Below are 21065 nucleotides of genomic sequence, written 5' to 3'. Positions count from 1 at the left end.
TGTAGTTACTTTTTGCTGCCTAGAGGTAGTTTAGAACTAGGAAGGAGCTCTTCAACTCTACAGCTTCTATTTTGTGTAGTTTTCTTGTATCTATTAATTGAAAATATTAAAACAACACATAAGCCAGATCTTATATGGCTGAATTGAACCAGTTTTAATGCAAAAAACATGTGGAAGCTCTGGATTAGTTTATTGCAATGGGGTTGAATACAGCCTGTCCTCAAGGTATGATATATTCAACTCACAAATGCTTCAGTCATTCCAAAAACACTAGTACTGGAAGACTCTGGTCAAAACAGACTGTGAGGTACAATATTGCTATATAACTTTATTTTGCAATATTTGCTATAAAATTTTAACTATTCTATGGAGTTGAAAGCATTGAGTAATGGTTATGGAGCTGCACTCAGTCTCAGGTCTGACAAAATTGTTTGGGTTGATCTTAAGGGTAAACATTGAGGGTGAAATCCCAGCCTTATTAATAACGCATGGAAATATTACTTCATTTAGTGGCCTAGGATTTTAGCCAAAACACCTGTTGCATCACAGCAACATGCATTCTTTAATGCTATGTATTCCTTCTGGTACTCATGCAATCATATCGTAATCCCTGCAACTTTCTACATTGTTAATCCAGCAGAAGTGACATAAACTTTTAGGGGATGATGCTGCAAATAATGCTTGTTATTTCAAGCATATGCTCAGCAGCAACTTAAAGGCTTGATGTGAGCATAAAATGAAACCCAGACTCTATAGACATCCCCTTTGTCACATGCAAATGGGATTTTGGGGTAAATAAATTGCCATCAGACATCTAAGAACTCATCTGTATGCATGCTTTTGTAACAGCTACACATGAAGGAATGGTAAACTGGTGCCTACAGAAGGATTGATAAATCTTCATCTTCTACAGGGTCCAGCAAACAGATTCAGCATTGAATTTATATTTTAGATATACAGGTTTTCTAACTATTTCCATGTTGTGATCCAAGAAGCCAGTAGTTTGGGCCTTTGAGGTTTTAATTAAACCTTAAACACTGCAGCTATTCTGCTAATGGGAGACAGAAAATTATATATATGAATGAAAAATATTATTTAAGAAAAACAAACAGCTTTCATAGAGTCAGTATTTTCTCATCAGCCAGGTTCAAGCAGATAACAAACTCGAATTTCGATACGTTTTATACACAAGACAGATTAATAGATCAAAGCAAAGAGAAATCCCACAATGCCATATTTCCTAGTGATTCTCATTGCAGTGAAGCTGTAAGACCTAGACACCAGGGTCAACCCACGGCTCTGTGCAATCTAAAACCCTCCAGAGTAATTAGCAATGCCTTCAGAAACATTCAGTGCACTAAAGGCAGCTGACCGTGTGCAGGCTGCTCTGCAGCTAGGTGTAGCTGGCAACGTCTGGCTTTGACAAGGTCTTCTACTTCTATATCAATACCGAATTGGATAGCTGATTCCCCTCCTTTGCCAGAGTACATGCCAGCCTAGTAACGACTGAGATACTATTACTGGAGTCTAGGAGCATTACATTGGTTTAACTCTAACTTCCAGGGTTTTAAGTGGGGTTCTTAGAAGCAGGGAGTTGAGGTCAAGCTGATGCAGGAGACTTTCCTCTTTAAAAAATAAGCTGTGTCCAGGAAAGGTTACAAACTCCTGGGCTTTCGAAATTTCCTATAGACTGTAGTTGCTTCAAAATTATAATGGCTATGGCATTTCATAATCTGCATTTGTTTCATTATTCATGGGGTCACATTAAATGTACACATTACAATATTGTTCATCACCCTTAATGAAATGGAAACTGTGATTTAAATACTTAGTTGAGGAAAATGCCCAAATCCTAAGTCTTTAGAAAAGCTTATACATTTTCTCACATTACTTACTGTTGCTTGTGAATCTTACATCAACATTTTCTATTATTTTTTAATATCAAGCCCTTTTAATGTTAATAAAAATTAAGAACTACCGTTAGCTTTTTCTGTGGCAAAGTATTTAAGCGTAGCATTCTCAATGATAGTTCATATTCTTGTGCAGAGCGGGTAAAGTTAAACTGAAGGCAGATTTTATAAATGTAGCACTGGGCAAGATTTTCAGTTCTGGGCCTCTCACCACAAGAAGGATGTTGGGGCTCTGGAGCGTGTCCAGAGAAGAACAACGAAGCTGGTGAAGGGGCTGGAGAACAAGTCTTATGAGGAGCGGCTGAGAGAGCTGGGGTTGTTTAGCCTGGAGAAGAGGAGGCTGAGGGGAGACCTTATTGCTCTCTACAACTACCTGAAAGGAGGTTGTGGAGAGGAGGGAGCTGGCCTCTTCTCCCAAATGACAGGGGGAATGAACTCAAGCTCCACCAGGGAAGGTTCAGGCTGGACATTAGGAAAAACATTTTCATGGAAAGGGTCACTGGGCATTGGAACAGGCTGCCCAGGGAGGTGGTTGAGTCACCTTCCCTGGAGGTGTTTAAAGGATGGGTGGATGAGGTGCTGAGTGGCATGGTTTAGGGAATGTTAGGAATGGTTGGACTCGATGATCTAGTGGGTCCTTTCCAACCTAGTGATTCTATGATTCTAAGTTAAAGAAGTGTTAAGCCAATGGACAAGTGTTTCTTTTTCTCTTATTTCCCCCTTTTTTTTCTTCTTTTCTCCCCTCACCCCCGTTAAGCCTTATTGAATTTGGAAGTCTAAAGAACATAAAGAAAATAAAAGAAATAACAATTTTGAAGTTGTTTTTATATTTATGCAACCCCCAATATATCAATGCTGCATTTGACATTGAAAAATATGATTCCCTGCTGATAAAAGTTTACCCCAAAAATAATGCAGTGACATGTTTTCAGGTGTAAGCTGTATTTTCCCTCTATAATCAGAACTAAAATCTGGCATTGATAGATACATAAGATGAATTTTACTTATTTAAACTGAATAGCCTATTATTAAAGCTATTTTTTGTCTTATAATTAGTCTGATCTTGTATTCCTAGCTAAATGAAGAATACATCTCAAATATTTCTCAGTCATTCTCATTAACATGGAAGTTTAAATTTGTTACTACCACTTAAGACATTCTGCTTTCAATATGAAAAACTGATGAGGCATCAATATTAGCAGTTGCTCTTGACAGATATGAGAACTCATGAGTCTGTTTCACAATGTTAAAATATTATGAATGTTAAAAGATGGTGACAGAAATTATTTTCTTCGTTGCTATGAATTATTTGCAGGTAAGACATCAAACTTAGAAAAAACATATTATTAGTAGATATTGAAAGACTGAATGGTATCTACTCAGCTGGAAAAATGGAATAGCATAATAGTTATCTATGAAAGACTGGAAGAAACTAGCTACAGTTCAAAAAAAAAGGAGAAAGTAGTAAGAGGCACTAGTAAAGAGTGCCATATAAATTCTGAAAATAGAAGAATATAATTTTTCTATACTAAAGAATTTTCTTGAATAAAAGGTGTTGAGAGTTGATGCTCTTCTTATGGTTTTAATTCAACAAAGCAACTAGTTACCTGTATAAAATGCATGCTGAATTCTATGTATAATCCTCAGTTCTGTTGATCTCGGTGACAGTACCTGTATCCTATCATTGCTATTAAGTATTTTGAAAACTGAAGCTAAGACAACCTTGATCTAGGGAAAGCATGGATAAGTTAAGTAAATCTTTATAGATATAAATAAAAGTCAAGGGAGAAGTAGCTTGGAAACAGGCTTTTAATCTAAGATTCTTAAAATTAGATGACAACATTCTGTGTGCATCTCACCTACCTCAGATATCTGGAATGTGCTTTGGCCTTTGATAAAAGAACTTTGAAGTTTAGAACTATTTGAGGGTGCTGCTGGTTGAGGAACAGGAGATATCTCAGTCTTCATTGATTTATATATGATAATCTTTTGGTTTTCTATTTGACATCTGGACTTTTTAACCTGAATTTAAAGACATTTTTGGTAATATTGTTTTGGGGTTTTTTTAACACATATATATTATACATGTACTTCAGATTCTATGTAATGGGGAGAGAGAAAAAAGCAAGAATATTTCTTTGAATTAGTAAGTTTCAAGGACAGAATCTAGAAAATCTCACATTCAGTGGAGACATAAATTGAGATCTTATCATTTAAATTGCATTTCAAATGTAAATAAGTAGAATAAATGAGAAGAGTTAAGAGAAGCAGTTCTGCAACAATAACATTGTAATTAAAGAAGAGGAAAATCCCCTTTTGTAACCAGTAATATTTAGAAAGATGAAAACTGCATTTTTCTAAATGTAATTTTAATAGAATTTGAAATTGGTATTCATAGAATGAGATTTCTTATTGCCATAATATGCCAAGAGCCAATACGAATACATGCACAGTGGCATGGCTGCTATTGCAAGCTCATTCTATGGGTCTCCAGGGAAGATTCTGTAATTGCAAAGTCACTAACTTCAACAGTAATTTCAGTCAAGCTATACCTGCATAGAATAATCATTAACATAAGTCCTTTGGCAGTGCCTAAACCATTAGTAAAATTTATATTTGAAAGTTAGCAACTAAGTTACACTGAAATATTAAGAATTTCAAAGCACTGTCTTTCCTAGCTGTATTAGAGGTTTACTGGGTTGGAACCCAGGAAACCACTAAGAATTATATCTTATCTGCTCTTGTCTCATCTTGTACAGTTAATAAGATATTATCTGAGGAACCCCATAGGTCTGACCATGAACACTGCTAGTCATTTGTAGGTAAATAACAGTAAGGACAAAAACCATTATTATCTAAGGATTCCCATGTGCAACAGAGACTTCAAAACAGAATGTGTTTCATTAGTCTCCTAATTTAAGCATTGATTTGTGTCTCCTCAGCAAGGAATCAAAACTCATCTCTTAAGAGAGTGCAAACAGCACAGCCAAGAAACAGCCACTATTGATGTCATGCACCAAATCCAAATGAGATTTCCCGAATTTAGAAAGTTCAATAGTGACACATTTTAATCACAATAGAAGCACTTTGTTTTATTTCACCAATGTGAGGGAAAAAAAATCGGCAACCTGCAGAACCGAAAGTGAAACACGGAGGAACTCCGGGCGCTGGGTCCTAGGTTCCTTCCTGCCTGCACCCTAGTTGCACAGGTGCTATATTTTTCTCAAGTCACCAAATTTTCCTTGGCAAAGAAAGCTGAGAATAAGGTTGAGAACCTCAGGGAGAGCTCCTGTCCACTGCTGATGAAACAGGTGAAAGGGTCTAAAGGCACCAAGGGTCATTGTGAAAGTCACCGTATTAGCTGCTAAGCAAAGATCTCATTTTCATACAAAAACTTCCACTAATTTAAATGGTTGCTAACATGCCCACTTACTAGTAGGGGTTGGTGCCCACAGAATGTTTTTAGTGCTAACTCTAACTGTACCATATACTCTTTTCTCTGAAGCTGTAACCTGGAATGTAAACACATATATAAGTTCATGATTTTGAGTAATTTTGCCTATCTGACCATATCTAATGGGTTTCAGCCTGTCACCCATAGACTTCTGGATTTGCCCTTAGTATACCTTAAAGCTGGCATACGGACATCTGCACATCCACTGGAAACTGTCAGGTCTTGAAAAGGCAACACAAAGTTGACAATAGATGTTTTGGTGACTTTGAGCCTCCTGGCCACTATAAGGCATCATTTGAAATGGTGTTGGTTAGAGAAGTGGTCTGAATCCCCACTCTGACCTCGTGTCTGTTGTGGCTGTTACATCTGGGGACTGATCTTTGAACAATTTGACAAGCAAAAGCAGTCTCACAAAGAAGAAAGTTGTCCCGTGTAAAACCCTGGGGACATTTCCATTGATTTTAGGGGACCTGGATGAACGTGGATTACATGCAGGCAAAAAGCAGATTTTTATAGAGTGGTAATATCTCTTCTGATACAAACAGCCTTTTAAGATCAGACAGTGCAAGGTAGAAAGAAGTCAGGGCAGGTGTGATTGATAGGTCCTTGTAAACGTTTATTTGCATTTTTACTCTTCTCTTTCAATGAAGTATGGTACTTAGATTTTTTAACAAGTAATTTAAAAACTGGGAAAGAGCAAGAAAATATCCTTGGAAAATACAAATACACAAACAGTAACCACTAAAACACTCCTCAGAGGATGGTATAAAATTTCTTGTGTTGGAGTTCAATATACAGCAAAATAAAAGAAATGATCTCTTCTAAAAGTGGCTTTCCCCGATAATGTCTTAATCCTTAAAGTACGCTTTATGGACAAGACTTTTTAAAGTAAGCTTTTAAATTTAGAGTTGCAAACCTAAAATGGCTGCTTGACATTTAAGAATGAACAACTTCTAGCAGTTTCCAGTGAACTATCTATTTCTGAATTTTTCTTGTTTTCAGAATAATACAGGGCATCATTGATTTGCTTGCATAGAATTTCAAGGTATTGTCTTCACTGTGTATGTGGAGAGAACTTGAATTGAAATTCAACACTTAAACAGATTTGGGAGTCTCTGACCACTAAACTGGTTGGGATGAGTTATATCTCTGAGAAGTAAGGTCATGCCAAACACTTGTAGATAAGAGAGCTACTGGTTTACCAAGTGTCAGAATATTTTTCTTGCCCCTGTGCTTCACCTCCCATGGGGATATGTCGGATGAGAGTGGTGAGGCACTGGAGCAGGTTGCCAAGGGAAGCTGTAGATGCTCCATCCCTGGAGGTGTTCAAGGCCATATTGGATGGAGCCTTGGACAGCCTGATTTAGTGGAATGTCCCTGCCCATTGCAGGGGAGTTGGAACTAGATGATCTTTAAGGTCCCTTCCAACCCTAACTATTCTATGATTCTATGATTCTATGTTCACATGAGATCCCCTGAATAAACACTGGCATGTTGGCTTGCTGCACACTGAAGGACACAACACTGTCTCTGTCATGCAGTCTCCTGGTGTGGAGTCAACTCCCAGGTGGCTGGAAAGCATAGGCACAGAGTGGGAGGAAAAACAGTAAAATTTGACCTAGATTCAATTATTTTCCAGTTTAGTAGGAAAGGCAGGGAATTAACCATGAAAACAAAAAAGGAGATTTCAAAGCTTATTCCCAGGAGACAATAAAGGTGAGATTGAGCTAAAGTGTATGCAGGAGAAATAAAAAAGAGGAGAGTCTAGTCCTCTGGATGAGAGAGGAGATGGGAAATTCAAAGCTGCAAACCAGAGAAATGAGGAATTGGTATTTGTGTTCTCTTGCTTAACCTGCAGTGCCCCTACAGAAAGCAATAAATCCAGTTGCATTAACTACACTTACTTTGTTTGCAAATATTTCTCAAAATTTACCCATGCCTTCCATAGAAATGCGTGAAATAGCCTGAAACAAAATAATGTGAGTAAGGCTTGAAAAGGAAAGAGGAATTGTGATGAGATTTGACATTCTGAAGGGCTTGTTCTCTTGATCAGGGAAGAATCAGGGAAGAAAAGAAGTGTTGCATTTTAAAAGAGATTTTCAACTGAAAATTTTAATTGGATCTCACTTTTAAAGTATTTCAAATCCTCTCTGGGTACAATATAGAGCATGCAAAAAAAAGGCTATGATATTTTGATGTTTGCTTATCTGCATGCTGTCCTGAAGTATGTCCTGAGTGTAAATTATGGATAGCACGTGGGCGCTCTGCTGTTGCACTGCAGGAGATTCAGTTAGAAGATTTAGAGTTCAGCATTTTGTGTCTGTCAATAACAGACTAAGCCAAAGGAAAGGACTTGAATGTATGTCTGCAATTTATTTCTGCAAAAGCTATGTCTTGGTCTTCTGCGGGACATTTTCTTTCTGTCTTCTTGCTTTTACAAGCGTGTAAGTGAAAGAGACAGAGTGAAAAGTCCAGCTGCAATAACTTCATTGGAACAATGGTTTTTCTCCATGTTGCTAGTATATTGAATACAGTAGAAGCTACAGTTTTTCATTAGGAAATCTTCTATTATTGTGATTAAATACCCAAGCTATTAGTGTTTGCAGTGATTATCAGGAGAATCCTTGCTTTATCTTCTTTAACAATAAATTTTGCCCAGAAGCATACACCGAATGGATATTGGTTTTCCTTCTTTTGAATCCCAGGACAGTACTCCTTAGAGGTCAGTGATTAGTTCTCTAAAATGTTTCATTGAAATATTGCTTTCCCTAAGTGACCAACATCTGGGATGGGGTGGCATGTGTGTAACACCGGCTAGAGTAAGTTTGCAAATTAATTTGAATTATTTGAGATAAAAATAAATGACAGCTGTGAAAGTAAGAATTACTAATACTGAAAGAGAAAACATTAAATTGCATCTGTTTAACCAATTATTAATTAAACAGTGGTTTCTGCAAAATATAACATGACTATTATTCAATTAATACAATTGATACAAGTGAGCATGCCCATTTGAACTGAGGTCTGCATTGTGAAGATGGGAGGATCTCAGCTCCTTAAAAACAAAGGTGTTCGCCAAAATCCTCCATGAGTCACAGTCCCTCTGGACCTCAGTTTCTTCCTTGGTAAAATAGTAGAATAAGCTGATTTTTCCCTCACTGAGATGCTATATTAATGCATCCTTTTTGTAAATTCAGTGGAAGGATACAAAGTGTTCTAAAGTTCCTGGGAGCGTTGTTCTGAGCATTTCCCATTTCGAATCCTTTTGCTTTTTGAGATGGGAGGAAGAAGTGGGTCATTCCCTAGTGATCTTATTATGGAATTCTTTCCCTTATGTAAGGATGTCTAATTCTGCTGACACTCTTCACCCTTATCGGTGACAGATTTGACCAGCACTTCTTTATCAGTACACACTTATTATGTCACAGTGCCTTCTGCCCATGGGCTATTAGCTTGAACTGTAAAATAACTTTTTTTTAGTATTTCAGTAAAGCAGAAGGTCCTGTCACCAAAGACACAGTGGTAGCAAAACATGTCTGGAACTCTCACCCAAGAAACCAATCCTAATAAATCAAAGCCTGCAGCTCAACCGTGTTTGCTGCTCAGCAGCTGTTTTGATTAGCAGGGCTAGAGGCAAAGAAAACCTTTTTCTTTAGTGCTTAAAAAGAGAAGAAAAGGAAACTCATGTATACATTTGACACAAGCCAGTGCATACATCGTGGATAACTTTGGTTTAGTCTAGGTGTCCTTGAATCACGGAACAACTTTAATGACCATTAGCTGCTTTTCAGTGGTTAAGTAAACTCAAGAAAATGAACTGCTGGATACATTCCCAAACACTCAGTACAGTTTGTTGAAACGGATCAGTTTAAACAAGCAGTAAATTGAGATTCACTTCAACCTATACCTTTTTGGTGAATACAATTAGGGAAGACACTCCCTAGCTTATGGAGAAGTGAATTTGGCTTTCAGTACTGACAGAAAGTGAAAATCATTAATGCATCAATGTTGGTAATTTATATTCAGTGTCGCAAATAAAAATCTAAAAGACATGAATGTCTTCTGGAACTCCAGAGAGCAGCATGTAGATCAGCTCAGCAATCACTGCTGCTAATGTGCTGTATGAGGAATGCATATTCAAGTCAGTGTTTAATGCAGTGAGAAACAAAAATTTCAGTCGTTAACGCTTCTTGAACTGAACTGAAATTTGGTCCTTGGTGGAGAGAAATAAAAGACAGGCATATTTTAAAAGCAGGTAATGTACTAAGAAGCTGCCTTACCTCCATCTAGTTCTTCAGCTCCAAAATGATTCCTGTAGAAGAGCATAATCTCTATCTTGTAACACTTGTAGACAGTCACTAAACAAACAAGCAGCAGCAGAATAGCACCAAGCCCACCAGCAAGCTCAACTGTATACATCAGCTCTGTAAAGAATTACAAAACGCTTTAACAACCACATTTCAAATCAGAAAAAGATTAGCAGCTGACCTCTCACTTATCTTAAACTTTAAAATAAAATAATGAATGATTGGCTATTTTTGTAAATATTTTGTTATAAGACCCTTGAAGAGATACATAATTAGTATTTTTTTTCCTTTAATAATTATAATAATAATAGCCTTTAATAATTACTCTGGTCCACCATCTGACTTAAAAAATGCATTGGGTTGAGGGGTTGGGGGTGTGTATATGAGTATGGGCATATGCCTTAAGAAAACTCCTTTTTCTCTCTCTAAAGATAGATCACAGTTTGCTTTATAGAGGTAAATGTTGACATTCCACTTACAATGAAAGCAGAGGTGAATGTTTCTCTTTTGGACACTAGAATGCAAACACAGCTCCTCTCTTATTAAACAAACAAACAAATAAGGTGAGTTTCAGTCTAATGCATAAGATTACACTAAGGATGCCTTTTTAAATTTTTTTCAGATTTTTTTTTAAATAAAAAAACTTAAGAGATGTGGAGACAAGCTATCCAAGGAAACCTGCAGCCTCACATTTAAGCTATACGTTAACATCTTTGACAGTTTCCCAATGATGTGCAGTTCATCTTTATGCTTCCTTTTCCCATGATGGGGCTGGTTTATGTGTCACAGCAAATTATTCTGATTTGTCCATTCTGGCGTTCCCATTCAGACTATGACCTCCTAGTGTCTTTGCTGCTCTCCGCCACTGGAGACTAACATGATGGATTGAATTCCTCACCATGTAGCTCTGTTATTGAAGACATGAACTCAGGTCAAATGTGGCCACAACTACCACCATCATTAGCAGGGTCGTCATGGGATTCTACCACCACCACCACCAGTCCCCCTCCCTAGTCTTATCCATTGCAGCTCAAGGAAGCTAACACAGTTAGAAGGCATCCATTTTGTTTTCACTTTTCATTTGCTTGACTGAAAACTGGGGGAGGAGGAAGACCGTTACTAAAAATGTTGCAATTTGAAATGAGTAATAAAGGGTATGTCTTAAGACTACCCGTACTTTTCCAATATCACTCAGTTTTGACAAATGCCAAGAGATAAAATCTTGGAAATCCAAAATATGCAATTTTCTTCATGAAAATCTGTGCTGGAAAAAGCTTGGTTCCATGTTATTTTCACAGTATCCTCTTTCAGTGGGCAGCCTCTGTCTGAGTGATGCAGAGTAGCCCTGAAGTAACCTCTTTTTTTGTGTATGCATGCAGTTGTGTAGACGTGTTACTCCAGTACAATACAATTCAATTAGACAAAAAAAAGGTTAGAGGAAAAAGTGACAATTCCATTTATTTTGATTGCATCTACTGAGAATCATACGCTTTTTTATTATTTTGAGGCAACTGTAACAAGATTTCATTGCTCTCTAGAAGACACTAGAAGTGTAATAAAATAAAATAAAAAGGCATTTATATTCCATGTCATCCTCTCCAAAACTGTGCTGGAAAGTCCTTTGTGTTAGCTATTATTAGACGGGCATGGTTATTTCAGACTTTCAGTAATTTTCTGGTCCAGAGAGGGGAATATTATTAAAAACATCCAATAAGAGATTGTTTGCATAGACAAGTAATACAGTATTTTAGAATATAAATGGAAATGGAAATTACTCTCTACTGGCTTACTATACCCTGTTTATCATTTTGTACTACAGGTGATGCAGCTGTTCAATGGTAACTAGAAGAAAGGCTTTAATATTTCAGGTTGCTAGGCACAAAATACTCATTTATGTGCCTGCTGTTATGACTCATTAAAGGCAAGGAAAAACTTTACCCCAGAAAGCAAAAGTTTTCCCTAAATTAATGATTTTGAGATTAAATAGAAGTAATAACTGCAGGTAGTCATCTATTCATTGTCACTGTGCATGAAAACAGACTATGTACTGCATTACTTTTGCTATCAAAGATTCCCTCTTGGTTACCTTTTTTCCCATAAAGCAATTCAAGATTATGTCTACATTTTTACTTCAATAAAGCCGATCTGAACACATACAAAACCATCCTAAATTAGGCAACCAAAGCAAACAACAAAATTCTCTATGTCAACCTGAAAAGTGCTAGAAATTGCCTTATTGTATGCTGCTGTAGAGCACACTGTGATCACTTATGAACATAAGAATAAAGTGTTTTTTTCTTAAAGAGTTTTGTTTGCAAAGCAAATTTCATGCTTTATCCATCTGGTATAGCAAGATTGTATTTCCCTCTGTGCTGGACAACATCTATCAGCTGTTTTCTCTCTGTCTTGGGTATTATTTTTCAGGGTCCAGAGGCAGAGTGAAGCAGTAATTAGCCAGGCAGACTGCTACATCCTTGCAACACACCCTGCAAACGACTGAGCTGACCCCCTAAAGCACTGGAATTGTGAGAGCCACATCTATCCAGCATCATAGAAGGTGGGACAGATTGGCAGGGGCACAGGCACACCAAGCTGATTGCTTTCAAGCAAGTTAGTGTTTCTGAGGGATGATAAACCATGCCCCACCAGGGCACCGGCCAGCTTTGAGCTGCCACACGGATTTTGGGAGCACTGTTACCCTGGGTTGAGCTGAACTGAACGTATGAGGAGTAGAAGACTTTGTATTGCTTCTGCTGTTGGCCCCCCAGGTGACTAAAGCCATTTCCCGTTTCTGTGCCTCGGTTTTCTCAATGTAAATTTGGGAAGGCACGCCTGACTTCTTTGTAGGAGGGTCTGCCCCTGAAATGTGCTTTGCAGACACCAAGGGTGTTGGTGATGTATATGTCAACAATGACGTAGTGACAGCTAAAGCTAAGTTAAAGCATAACAGCAAGGTTAGAGTGTAAGCTTACTTTCACAATAACAATTTTTTGTGCTGCTCTATTCTGCCTTTTGCGTTGTGATTTGAGTACAGTTGCTGCAGCAGGCATTACACTCCCTTTGAAGTGTGATCTGGTTTTCCTGCTGAAATTCAAGTTTCCTGTAGTGGCTCCACACTAAAAAGATTCAATTTCAGCACAATTCCACATCAGAGGGGAGAAATGAAAAGTGCAAACCTTTTAAAATCTATTTAGCTTCTGTGTTACATTGCTCACATTACAGACCTGGCCCTACTTAAGAAGCTGAGGCTGAACGTAGAAAATAGTAGAGGAAAATTACTTGGCTAAACCTTAGGGGGACAAGCATTCTGTTAAACACAACAAATGAATGAGTGCCAGGGAGTTACATCCAGAAGCACAGCAATCATTTAGTTACAGGCAATTAACAATAGTCCTCCGGTAGCACAGGAACAGTTCTACTCCAAGGAAAAACACATTGATTACTGCTGCAGTAGTAGATTGGTTTCCGAATAAATAGCTTCAATTTAAAACAAGATTTGTTACAAGCATTTTGACCAATGGCTACAATTTTTTTTCCTTATTGGGAGTCTTTGGCCAAGCAACCCAATGAAAGAGATGGCTAATTAAAATAAAGTATGTGTCCTCTCCAAATAACTGGCACAAAATGGCTGGTAATAAATGCATTCATCTAATACTTATTCTATCCTAATTATTAGGCACATTTGTAGAATATATTTTTGATCTTTACCTGGCTTTAATATTTGATAAACTTCCTTTCACTGTGTCATGCAGGTAATTCACTTGTTGGAGTTGTAGCAAGAAAGTAAATAAAGTGTTGCCTTAAAAGATTCATATTTTTTGACTTACATGACATGCTTCAGGGACTTTACATTTAATGACCTGTGATAATTTAAAATTAATCTCATTCTATTCATTAGTCCACATACAGCTGAGCTACTGAGAAAAAGTAATTATATTTCAAACATTCTTTTTTTTTTTGTGTGATTTACAACTCTTCAAGGATGTGATTTATAGCTGTGTATTCAATTTCTGAGCCTTTTTTTCAAAATCCAATTACAGTCTATCTGAGGTTTCAATTTTGCAATCATTTATGCAGCTTGCTTAACTTCATGGAGTGTATGTAATCCCTTTGAAGTCAACAGGACTGTTCACAGAGCTTCAGGTTAACACATACATAAATCTTCGTAACTTTGTGGCCTAAACTCATTTCCATTCTCTGCTTGTCTTGGATGATTTAATTCACAAAGCTACAAGGTTTGATTAGAGGCAGTTCTCAGTTTGTCTAGGTATACTTTCATAGAATTCAGTTGTTAAATTAAACATAAAGGTAATGAATAGAATTTGGAAGGAAAGCAGTTGAAGACAATACTACAGCTCTCATGACAACACCTGAGAGAAAGTAAAGAAGGGAGATACTGACACCAATTCAAGACTGATATGTCATAACATGCAGCTTTGGTTATAAACAAGTGTGTTTCTTCTAAAGGAAGAGGAAGCTAGCTACAAGAGGAATACTTATCTGAATGTTATTATTGCAGTATGTGCAATGTATATAAGTTTTCCAATGCATAGAATATGGGACCAGAGCTTTATACAGCATATGCATATCCAAAATCTATTTTCTACTTTTTAGGATGTTTGTTAGTTTCAACGTGCCAAATAAAATCTCTTTGTATTTAAGGTACCTAAACAACTTTATGGATACTGTTGCAAATGATTGCTGATGGTTATTGTAGGATAACAATATTTCTGGTACCACTAAGAAACATATTTAAGATGTTTGTTAGCTTGATTATGAAAGCATTTCTTAGCACAAAGTATATGATTTTTGCCAGCATAGGCCACATGTGCCTGTAGACATCTGCAGAATTTACTTAAGATGGCTAAGTTTAGTTACTGTTTCTAATATGATTTTCAATGCAGTTGTTTCATTTTATTTATTAGAATTATCAAAATCTAGTTATCTCACATCATTTTTAGATCACTATATAATATATATTCTCTGTTCATCTATGAAAAAGAATGAGTCAGATTTGGGATTATGTGTATGTATGGATATATGTGTGCAAATACAAGACAAGGATCTTGTTAACCTGTTCATTAGTATGGCAGGCAGCATATCTAAGACATGGTGCTGTTGGATTTCTCAGTGTTCTTAGAATAGCGATAGTAAATTATTATAATAGAAGTATATTCTTACCAATGACATTTTTATTTCTTCTGAGAAGTGCGATATACCTGTTCCCAGCATGAGAATAATTACACTATCTCCAAAAGTATATTAGCTCAAGAAAGGATAAGATTGAAAAAATTATAGATGCTGCAACGTTACTTAAGTTTACCACATTTAAATACAGAACACTGCATTTGAAGGAAGCTTACACTTCAGGTTGAAGGAAAAAAGTCATCATGGTGTAGAACTGCATGAATGTCTGCTTAGCTTCCCCAAATTGTGTATGACTTAAAACCTTACTGACTGGGAGAGCTTCCAGTTGATTATTGCACTACAGAAATCAGACAACCCACGCAATTACTTCTTTTAGATCATCTGGAAGAAATTAAGGTAAGAAGAACTGGGAGGTGCTAAAATGTAGGGAAAAACTGAGTACCAAGTTCCAAGGATGCAAGATCATAAAACACACTGTTTACATTTTTGGGGGGATAGCATTAATGAATAATTTAGCTCTGCATGGATTATGGGGACAATTTGTGACATTTTATTTTAAAATACTGTCATTCTTGCCAATCAAGGTTAAAATTGCACGTTATATAAAGAGGAGAACTATGATAAAAGTGGTACAAAAAGCAGTTTTAAAATCGAATCTGTTAAACAAACCAACTTGTTTGACACTTTGTCAGAGGAAGCCTAGATTTAGGTACATGATAAGTAATTTGACTAACCTTTTTGCTGGAAATGTCCAATTTTCTAAAGAATGAGAAAAGCCTAACTAAAGAAGAAAAAAAATCTTATAAGCAGTTTCTGAGAGGCAGGAGGATTTATCTTATTTTAGATGAGATTGATTGTAAAAAGAACACTCACTTTTGCTTAGGTTCAGGACAAGAAGGGAGGCAGTTTCTGGCCCTATGTCATGAACCTCTCAGAGACTAAAATTCTGCACTGCTCAGCACAATGAGACCCTGAAGGTTTCTTCAATTGTAATTGGAGGATGAAAAATCTATTCCCATCAAATCAGTTACAATTTCAATTCCAATTCCAAAATCTACCGAGGAACTAGAAAAGCTTTTTCCTGCAGTGCAGAATAAAAACTGAATGCTTTATACACTGGAAGATATACATGTGTAAGGCCTTAACTGACAAAGCAGGTCAGAGTCTTACAACAGTTTTGCTTCCACTGAGGCTTAGAGATTTGCTGGAATGTTCAAGTAACTGGGACTAATTAATAGAAGTTGAAATATAAAACTCATTGCTCTCATATCTCACATATGAGCTCCCATTCAGAAATTCCAGAAGCATCGTGAAGCCTTATGGTACAGTGAGCTATAATACCTGCAGTTTCTTTTCAGAGGTTAGAAAAGAACTAGTTTCTTTTCTCTTTTAAGTCTTGTCACTCATCACTGCCACTGTGTAAAATCATGTCCTAGTGACATGAAAATGCTTATGCGGTCAAAAACCTAGCTTATTCAAGTTCTTCTGTAATAAACCATATTTACACTATTATGTGAATGACACTATAATTTAAGGTGTTCATCAGCAATGCTGATGTCAACAGGACTCATATATGCCCATTGAGAACAGCTATGACAGAGAAAAACAAACCTAAAAAGCTAAAAGAGGTCCTGCAAAGAAAATTAGACAGCATTGATTAAATGGGAAGAAAGAGAAGGACATACTTTGAAAAAAAAGCATAAAATATGTTACGTGTTCTTAGTTCTAATTTCTGTCCTATGAAAAATATAGGTATATTATTAAGCTTTTTAAATAATATCAATAACATTTTTTAAAAAAGCCAAGATACAATCTGAGATAATTTTTTTCTTTAGAGTTCTAGTTGCAGACATACAGACAAGAATTTCCACAAAATAATCACAAAATGAGATAATAATCTGTATTTCCAATACAGTGTATTATTAAATGAGACTATGAGGTTTTTGATCCATCATGAAGGTGATACTTTTCAATACAGAACATTGTAGAAGAGCATTTTTATCTACGACATTGGTAGACTGTGGGCTTGTCTTCTTGAATTAAAACCTGTGAAAAAATAGAATTATAGTGTGTGATCCTCCCCTTATATCTTCTGCAATATATGGTCTGTCATTAATGAATATATGCTTAGTTACTGTCACTACCACTCTCCAAATTAATTTCTAGAAGGTTCCTCTATTTGGCTGAAGATTAACCTGTAACTGCTATAGATGATAGATTACAACTATCACCAATAAGTAATAAAATCAGCCTTAGATTTTAACAAATAGATTTTTTTTTTTCTCACACGAGAAATAATGTCTCACACATTTTTCTCACACGAAGGGGGAATAATTTGATTATTGTAAATGTGATAGAAAGGGGTTTGGACAACAGATGGAGGAAGGCAAAGAAAGTTAAATGTCCTTGGTTCTCATTTCTCTCTTTTTCTGATTATTATTGGACAAATTTTGTAGGAATGGACCAGAAAAGGAAACAGCATTGGCATTGTCATGCTTAAAATGCTCTGTTGCCTCTTGCTCTGACTTAAATGCTCCCTGGGCGCAGCATCAGGGGAAAGTTGTACGGTAGGAGTCTAAAAGTGGTTAGCTGGCTGCACATAAACATAGAACATAGATTTTATCCACTGGCAGACAGAAGGTAAAAGAAGCTCAGGAGAAAATTTGGGGTCAGCTCCCTGAGATGCAAATCACTGGCATCTGGGCTAAAGGGAGATGCCAGAGCTCCCAGCTTTCCCCTGGTAGTGGATACTCTAACTGGGTTTGCTTTTCCTGCAAAACTCTGGGGGAGCTATGTTCTGCTCTCCTCCCAGAATTTCTCTTCGGAAGGGGTTGCTCCGGGTTTCTGTCTCAGTGTCATGTCAGGGAAAGAGCAGAAGTCCCCTCTCCATGGCTCAATGTGTCAGGTGCTGGTTTGTGGCAGGGACTACAATCAGATGGACCTTGCTTGTGCTTTCTGTGAGGTGAATGTGTGTCTCTGCTGGACTGACTTGGGAAGAGTGAGGAAGATGCATCAGGCTTTTGCTGATGATTTAGACTCTGAACTTCATGCTCTTTCTGTGCAATAGCAGGCATACTGAAAAGCTCCCCCTGGCACATCAAGTTTACAAAGAACGTATTAACCAGGGAGAAGCAGCAGTTGCAAGGGTGTTTGAAAGACTTGAATTTTGTACCTGAATACCCACTGCAGCTTTTAGCCCTAAATATCTCTTTTCCCAGGAATGCTTTTTGTTCAGTAACAATGCTTTCTGCTTTCCTGTCCCTTGTGATCCAGGTGATAATGTACCACATATGAAGTTTAAGAAGGATTATAATTTCTTTTTCAGGTATTCGGTGAACATTCCAGATTCAGCACATTTTTGGCTTATACTGCTGGAAAAAATGTCACTGACTAGAAAACCCACCAAAACTAATATGTTTGCAAATGTCCCGGTGTTCAGGAAGAATATTTACCTAATTGTTACATTCTAGTTGTTCTAAGTAAGCTGATAATCAATAATTAATAAACAGCAAACTCATTCCTAGCAGAGACTAAATGTAGATCTAAACAAGGAAACCTAAACTGAAATGTTGTCATGGTGATATACAGGAGACTAACCAAGCAGTGCAAAGCTCCTCTTCCTAGGAGACCTGAGAGACTAGCTCAAATTTTTATCTGTCATGGTTAATTTATCACATCACTGAAACAGTTGTTAATATGAAAGTACGTAGAAGGTTTATAGGAGGTACATTTTGGTTTTTGAGGGCACAACAGATTTTGTTTCTAAATCAAAACTTCAGATTCAGCTTTACTTAAAGAGGAAAAAAAATATTGGGGAAGTTATTGCTATTTTTGGCTTTTTGTTATTTTTGGCTTTTTGCTATTTATAAGGGCAATTAAATATTGAGATTACTTTCTCTTAAGAATGTCATGATGAAGCCACATAGTGTGGTATGTTTGACATAATGATTTCTCCAAGAGAAGGAGCAAGGAAAGCAGACACTTGCAAAATTTATGCATGCATACCGTTAGATTAAAAAGCTAGTGGTCATAGAACAGGAAAAACTTATGTGTTGTCAGTTTTGGAGCTATTGCCTGTGTGGAAGGGAAAATAAGGACTCACCATCAGCATGTGACTTAATACATATCAGTTAATTAAGTATTGTTTGTAAAGTAATTTAAGCCTTAAAAATTCTTTCATTCCAGTTTCCATGTTCTAATTGTATTAATAATGACTAGCCATTGGATTTCAATGTTTGTTGGGCTAAACTCTTGCTCTGAGTTCAAATGTCTCTGAAATAGGAGAATATGACTACTAGGTGGTAAATTATTAAGGATAATTAACTTAATAAGTCAATTTCTCATCTCAGTAAATTCAAGAAAATGAGACAAATGACAGGCTGAGCAGAACATCTGGTTATTTACACCTGCAACTCTTAAAAAGCAATGGCAAGTGTTCAGAAAAATGGCTACAAATTAGTTGTATTCCATTAACTGGAGGTACACAAAAATACATTCAAATAAATGAGTCACATTGTCTTAATTTATGCCTTTCTATTAATTTTAGACAGACTTTGCATGTTACAAGACTAAAACTAAGGAAGAAATCACTGCTTTGATATAAATTAAGATTGCACAAGTCGTTCAGCACCACAGTAAGAACCTGATTTGCTCACCTTTACAATCTAAAAATAGCATAGTAATGACAGCAAAGTACAAACACTTGTCCTGATTATTCTTTACTCTCTTAAACCAAAGATGGTGAGCATCGAGCCCAGCCACGTGGAGCACCCTGTGGGAGGTAAAGTGAACGAAATGGATCTTGGGACCTTGGACTGGGAGAAATTCTCCACCCATCTGTAATTACCTCCATGGGAGATGGCTGTGGCCATTAGGTGGGGTAGAATCATGGGTTATGAGTGGTAAGTAGGAACAGGAAAGTCCTCAGAAGTTTCTGTCATGATTCTTCACTTCAGAAATCTTGACGTTAAACAAATGTGTTAGAAGGAAAGTGTCCATGGTCAGGCTATGTAAGAGCTCCGCTGGCGTAGGGTTTTGGTGGCATTTCTGACAGAAGTGGAATGTATTTTTGTTTGCTTGTCTAAAATTTGATTTCATTTCTTACAAAAAATTATTACAGCTGTATTACCTATAGCTTCCTATTTTTTTTCCTACATTGAGCCTGTATTAACTTTAAAGTTCATGAATTATTAAATGTATCTTTTATAGAAATAATGAAAAGGTGTAAATGCATTTTTTCTTAGTAACAGACATTGTAAACAACAGTCTTTCTATTTTATTCTCAAAGTTGTAGAAATATCTGGAGAAAAATAATCCTTGCCTATTAATAACTCAGGAAGCCAAAATTCATGTGATCATCAGAAGGAAGTTGTACAAACTGACCACTCCTATAATGTACAATTTTGTGGAGAAAAGCTGTATATTTACCCCTTTTATGTAGAAGAATACTGGCGTGTCGACGTCCATTTCCATTCTCAACATAGCATGAGTAATTACCCAGGTCTGCTTCTTCAACCGAGTCAAGAATCAAGGAGATGGAAACTTCCTGTTCCCCAAGATGTTCCTTGAGAACCCTAAGAAAAAAAACAACCATTGCTGCTATTCTGCTTGAATTATAGCAGAGCATTAGATAAACATGATGCAGTAGTGCCACTTAAAATTCTCTGGCTTCAAAGTTGGCTATGGTTTGATGAAGTCTTAGTTAAACTATATTATATGCTCTTCTTCCTCACTAATGAGGAGGTTTGACTTTGCAGATGTTAATGAGAGCTTCTCTAAGCAGGATGATATGCACACTGGTATTATACACTGTGTGATACACACCTGATCTGTATTATATGAGGTCTTGAAATGTTAAAGCAGAGAAAAGTGGAAACAGTTATTTTAGGGTTTAAAGTCACACGACGCCAACCACAAACTATTTGTGCACTTTCTGAGACTTTTTGACATGTCACTCAGAAACGGTGTGTTGATGTCAGGGTCTGAAAAATTATTTCTTGTATGTATTATAAAATCTGACTGATGTTGTAAATCAGAAGAAAGAACTGGCATAGGAGATGCTGCACGTTCATACAGATGCTAAATAAAAGATCTCCTGCATAAGACTCCACTTGTCTTTGCATGGCATTCTTTATTTCTTAGCAACCCCATTAGTGTATTTAGAAACCCAGCATAGCAAATGACAAACTGCTCTAAGCTGCTCCCTCACCTCAAACCTTATAAAAGAAGTGGAAACCAGCCTGCCTG

General features: G+C 36.8%; 1 protein-coding gene across 3 annotated transcripts in view; it reads right to left on the bottom strand.

The window, feature by feature from the left end:
- The window catches only part of IL1RAPL1 (interleukin 1 receptor accessory protein like 1), a 697071-nt gene that overhangs the window by 8163 nt on the left and 667843 nt on the right, over positions 1-21065 (bottom strand). For all 3 annotated transcript variants that reach the window (XM_054056063.1, XM_054056064.1, XM_054056066.1), the window contains exons 8-9: positions 20247-20392; positions 9645-9788 (exon numbers count right to left, since the gene is read on the bottom strand). In XM_054056063.1, coding sequence (XP_053912038.1) covers positions 9645-9788; positions 20247-20392 — 290 coding nt within the window. The remainder of the gene's footprint in view (positions 1-9644; positions 9789-20246; positions 20393-21065) is intronic.

Source organism: Cuculus canorus, chromosome 1, assembly GCF_017976375.1.
Source record: "Cuculus canorus isolate bCucCan1 chromosome 1, bCucCan1.pri, whole genome shotgun sequence".
NCBI classification, from domain to species: Eukaryota; Metazoa; Chordata; class Aves; order Cuculiformes; family Cuculidae; genus Cuculus; species Cuculus canorus.
Note: the sequence above shows the minus strand (reverse complement) of the source record. Positions and strands in the feature narration are given on the sequence as shown.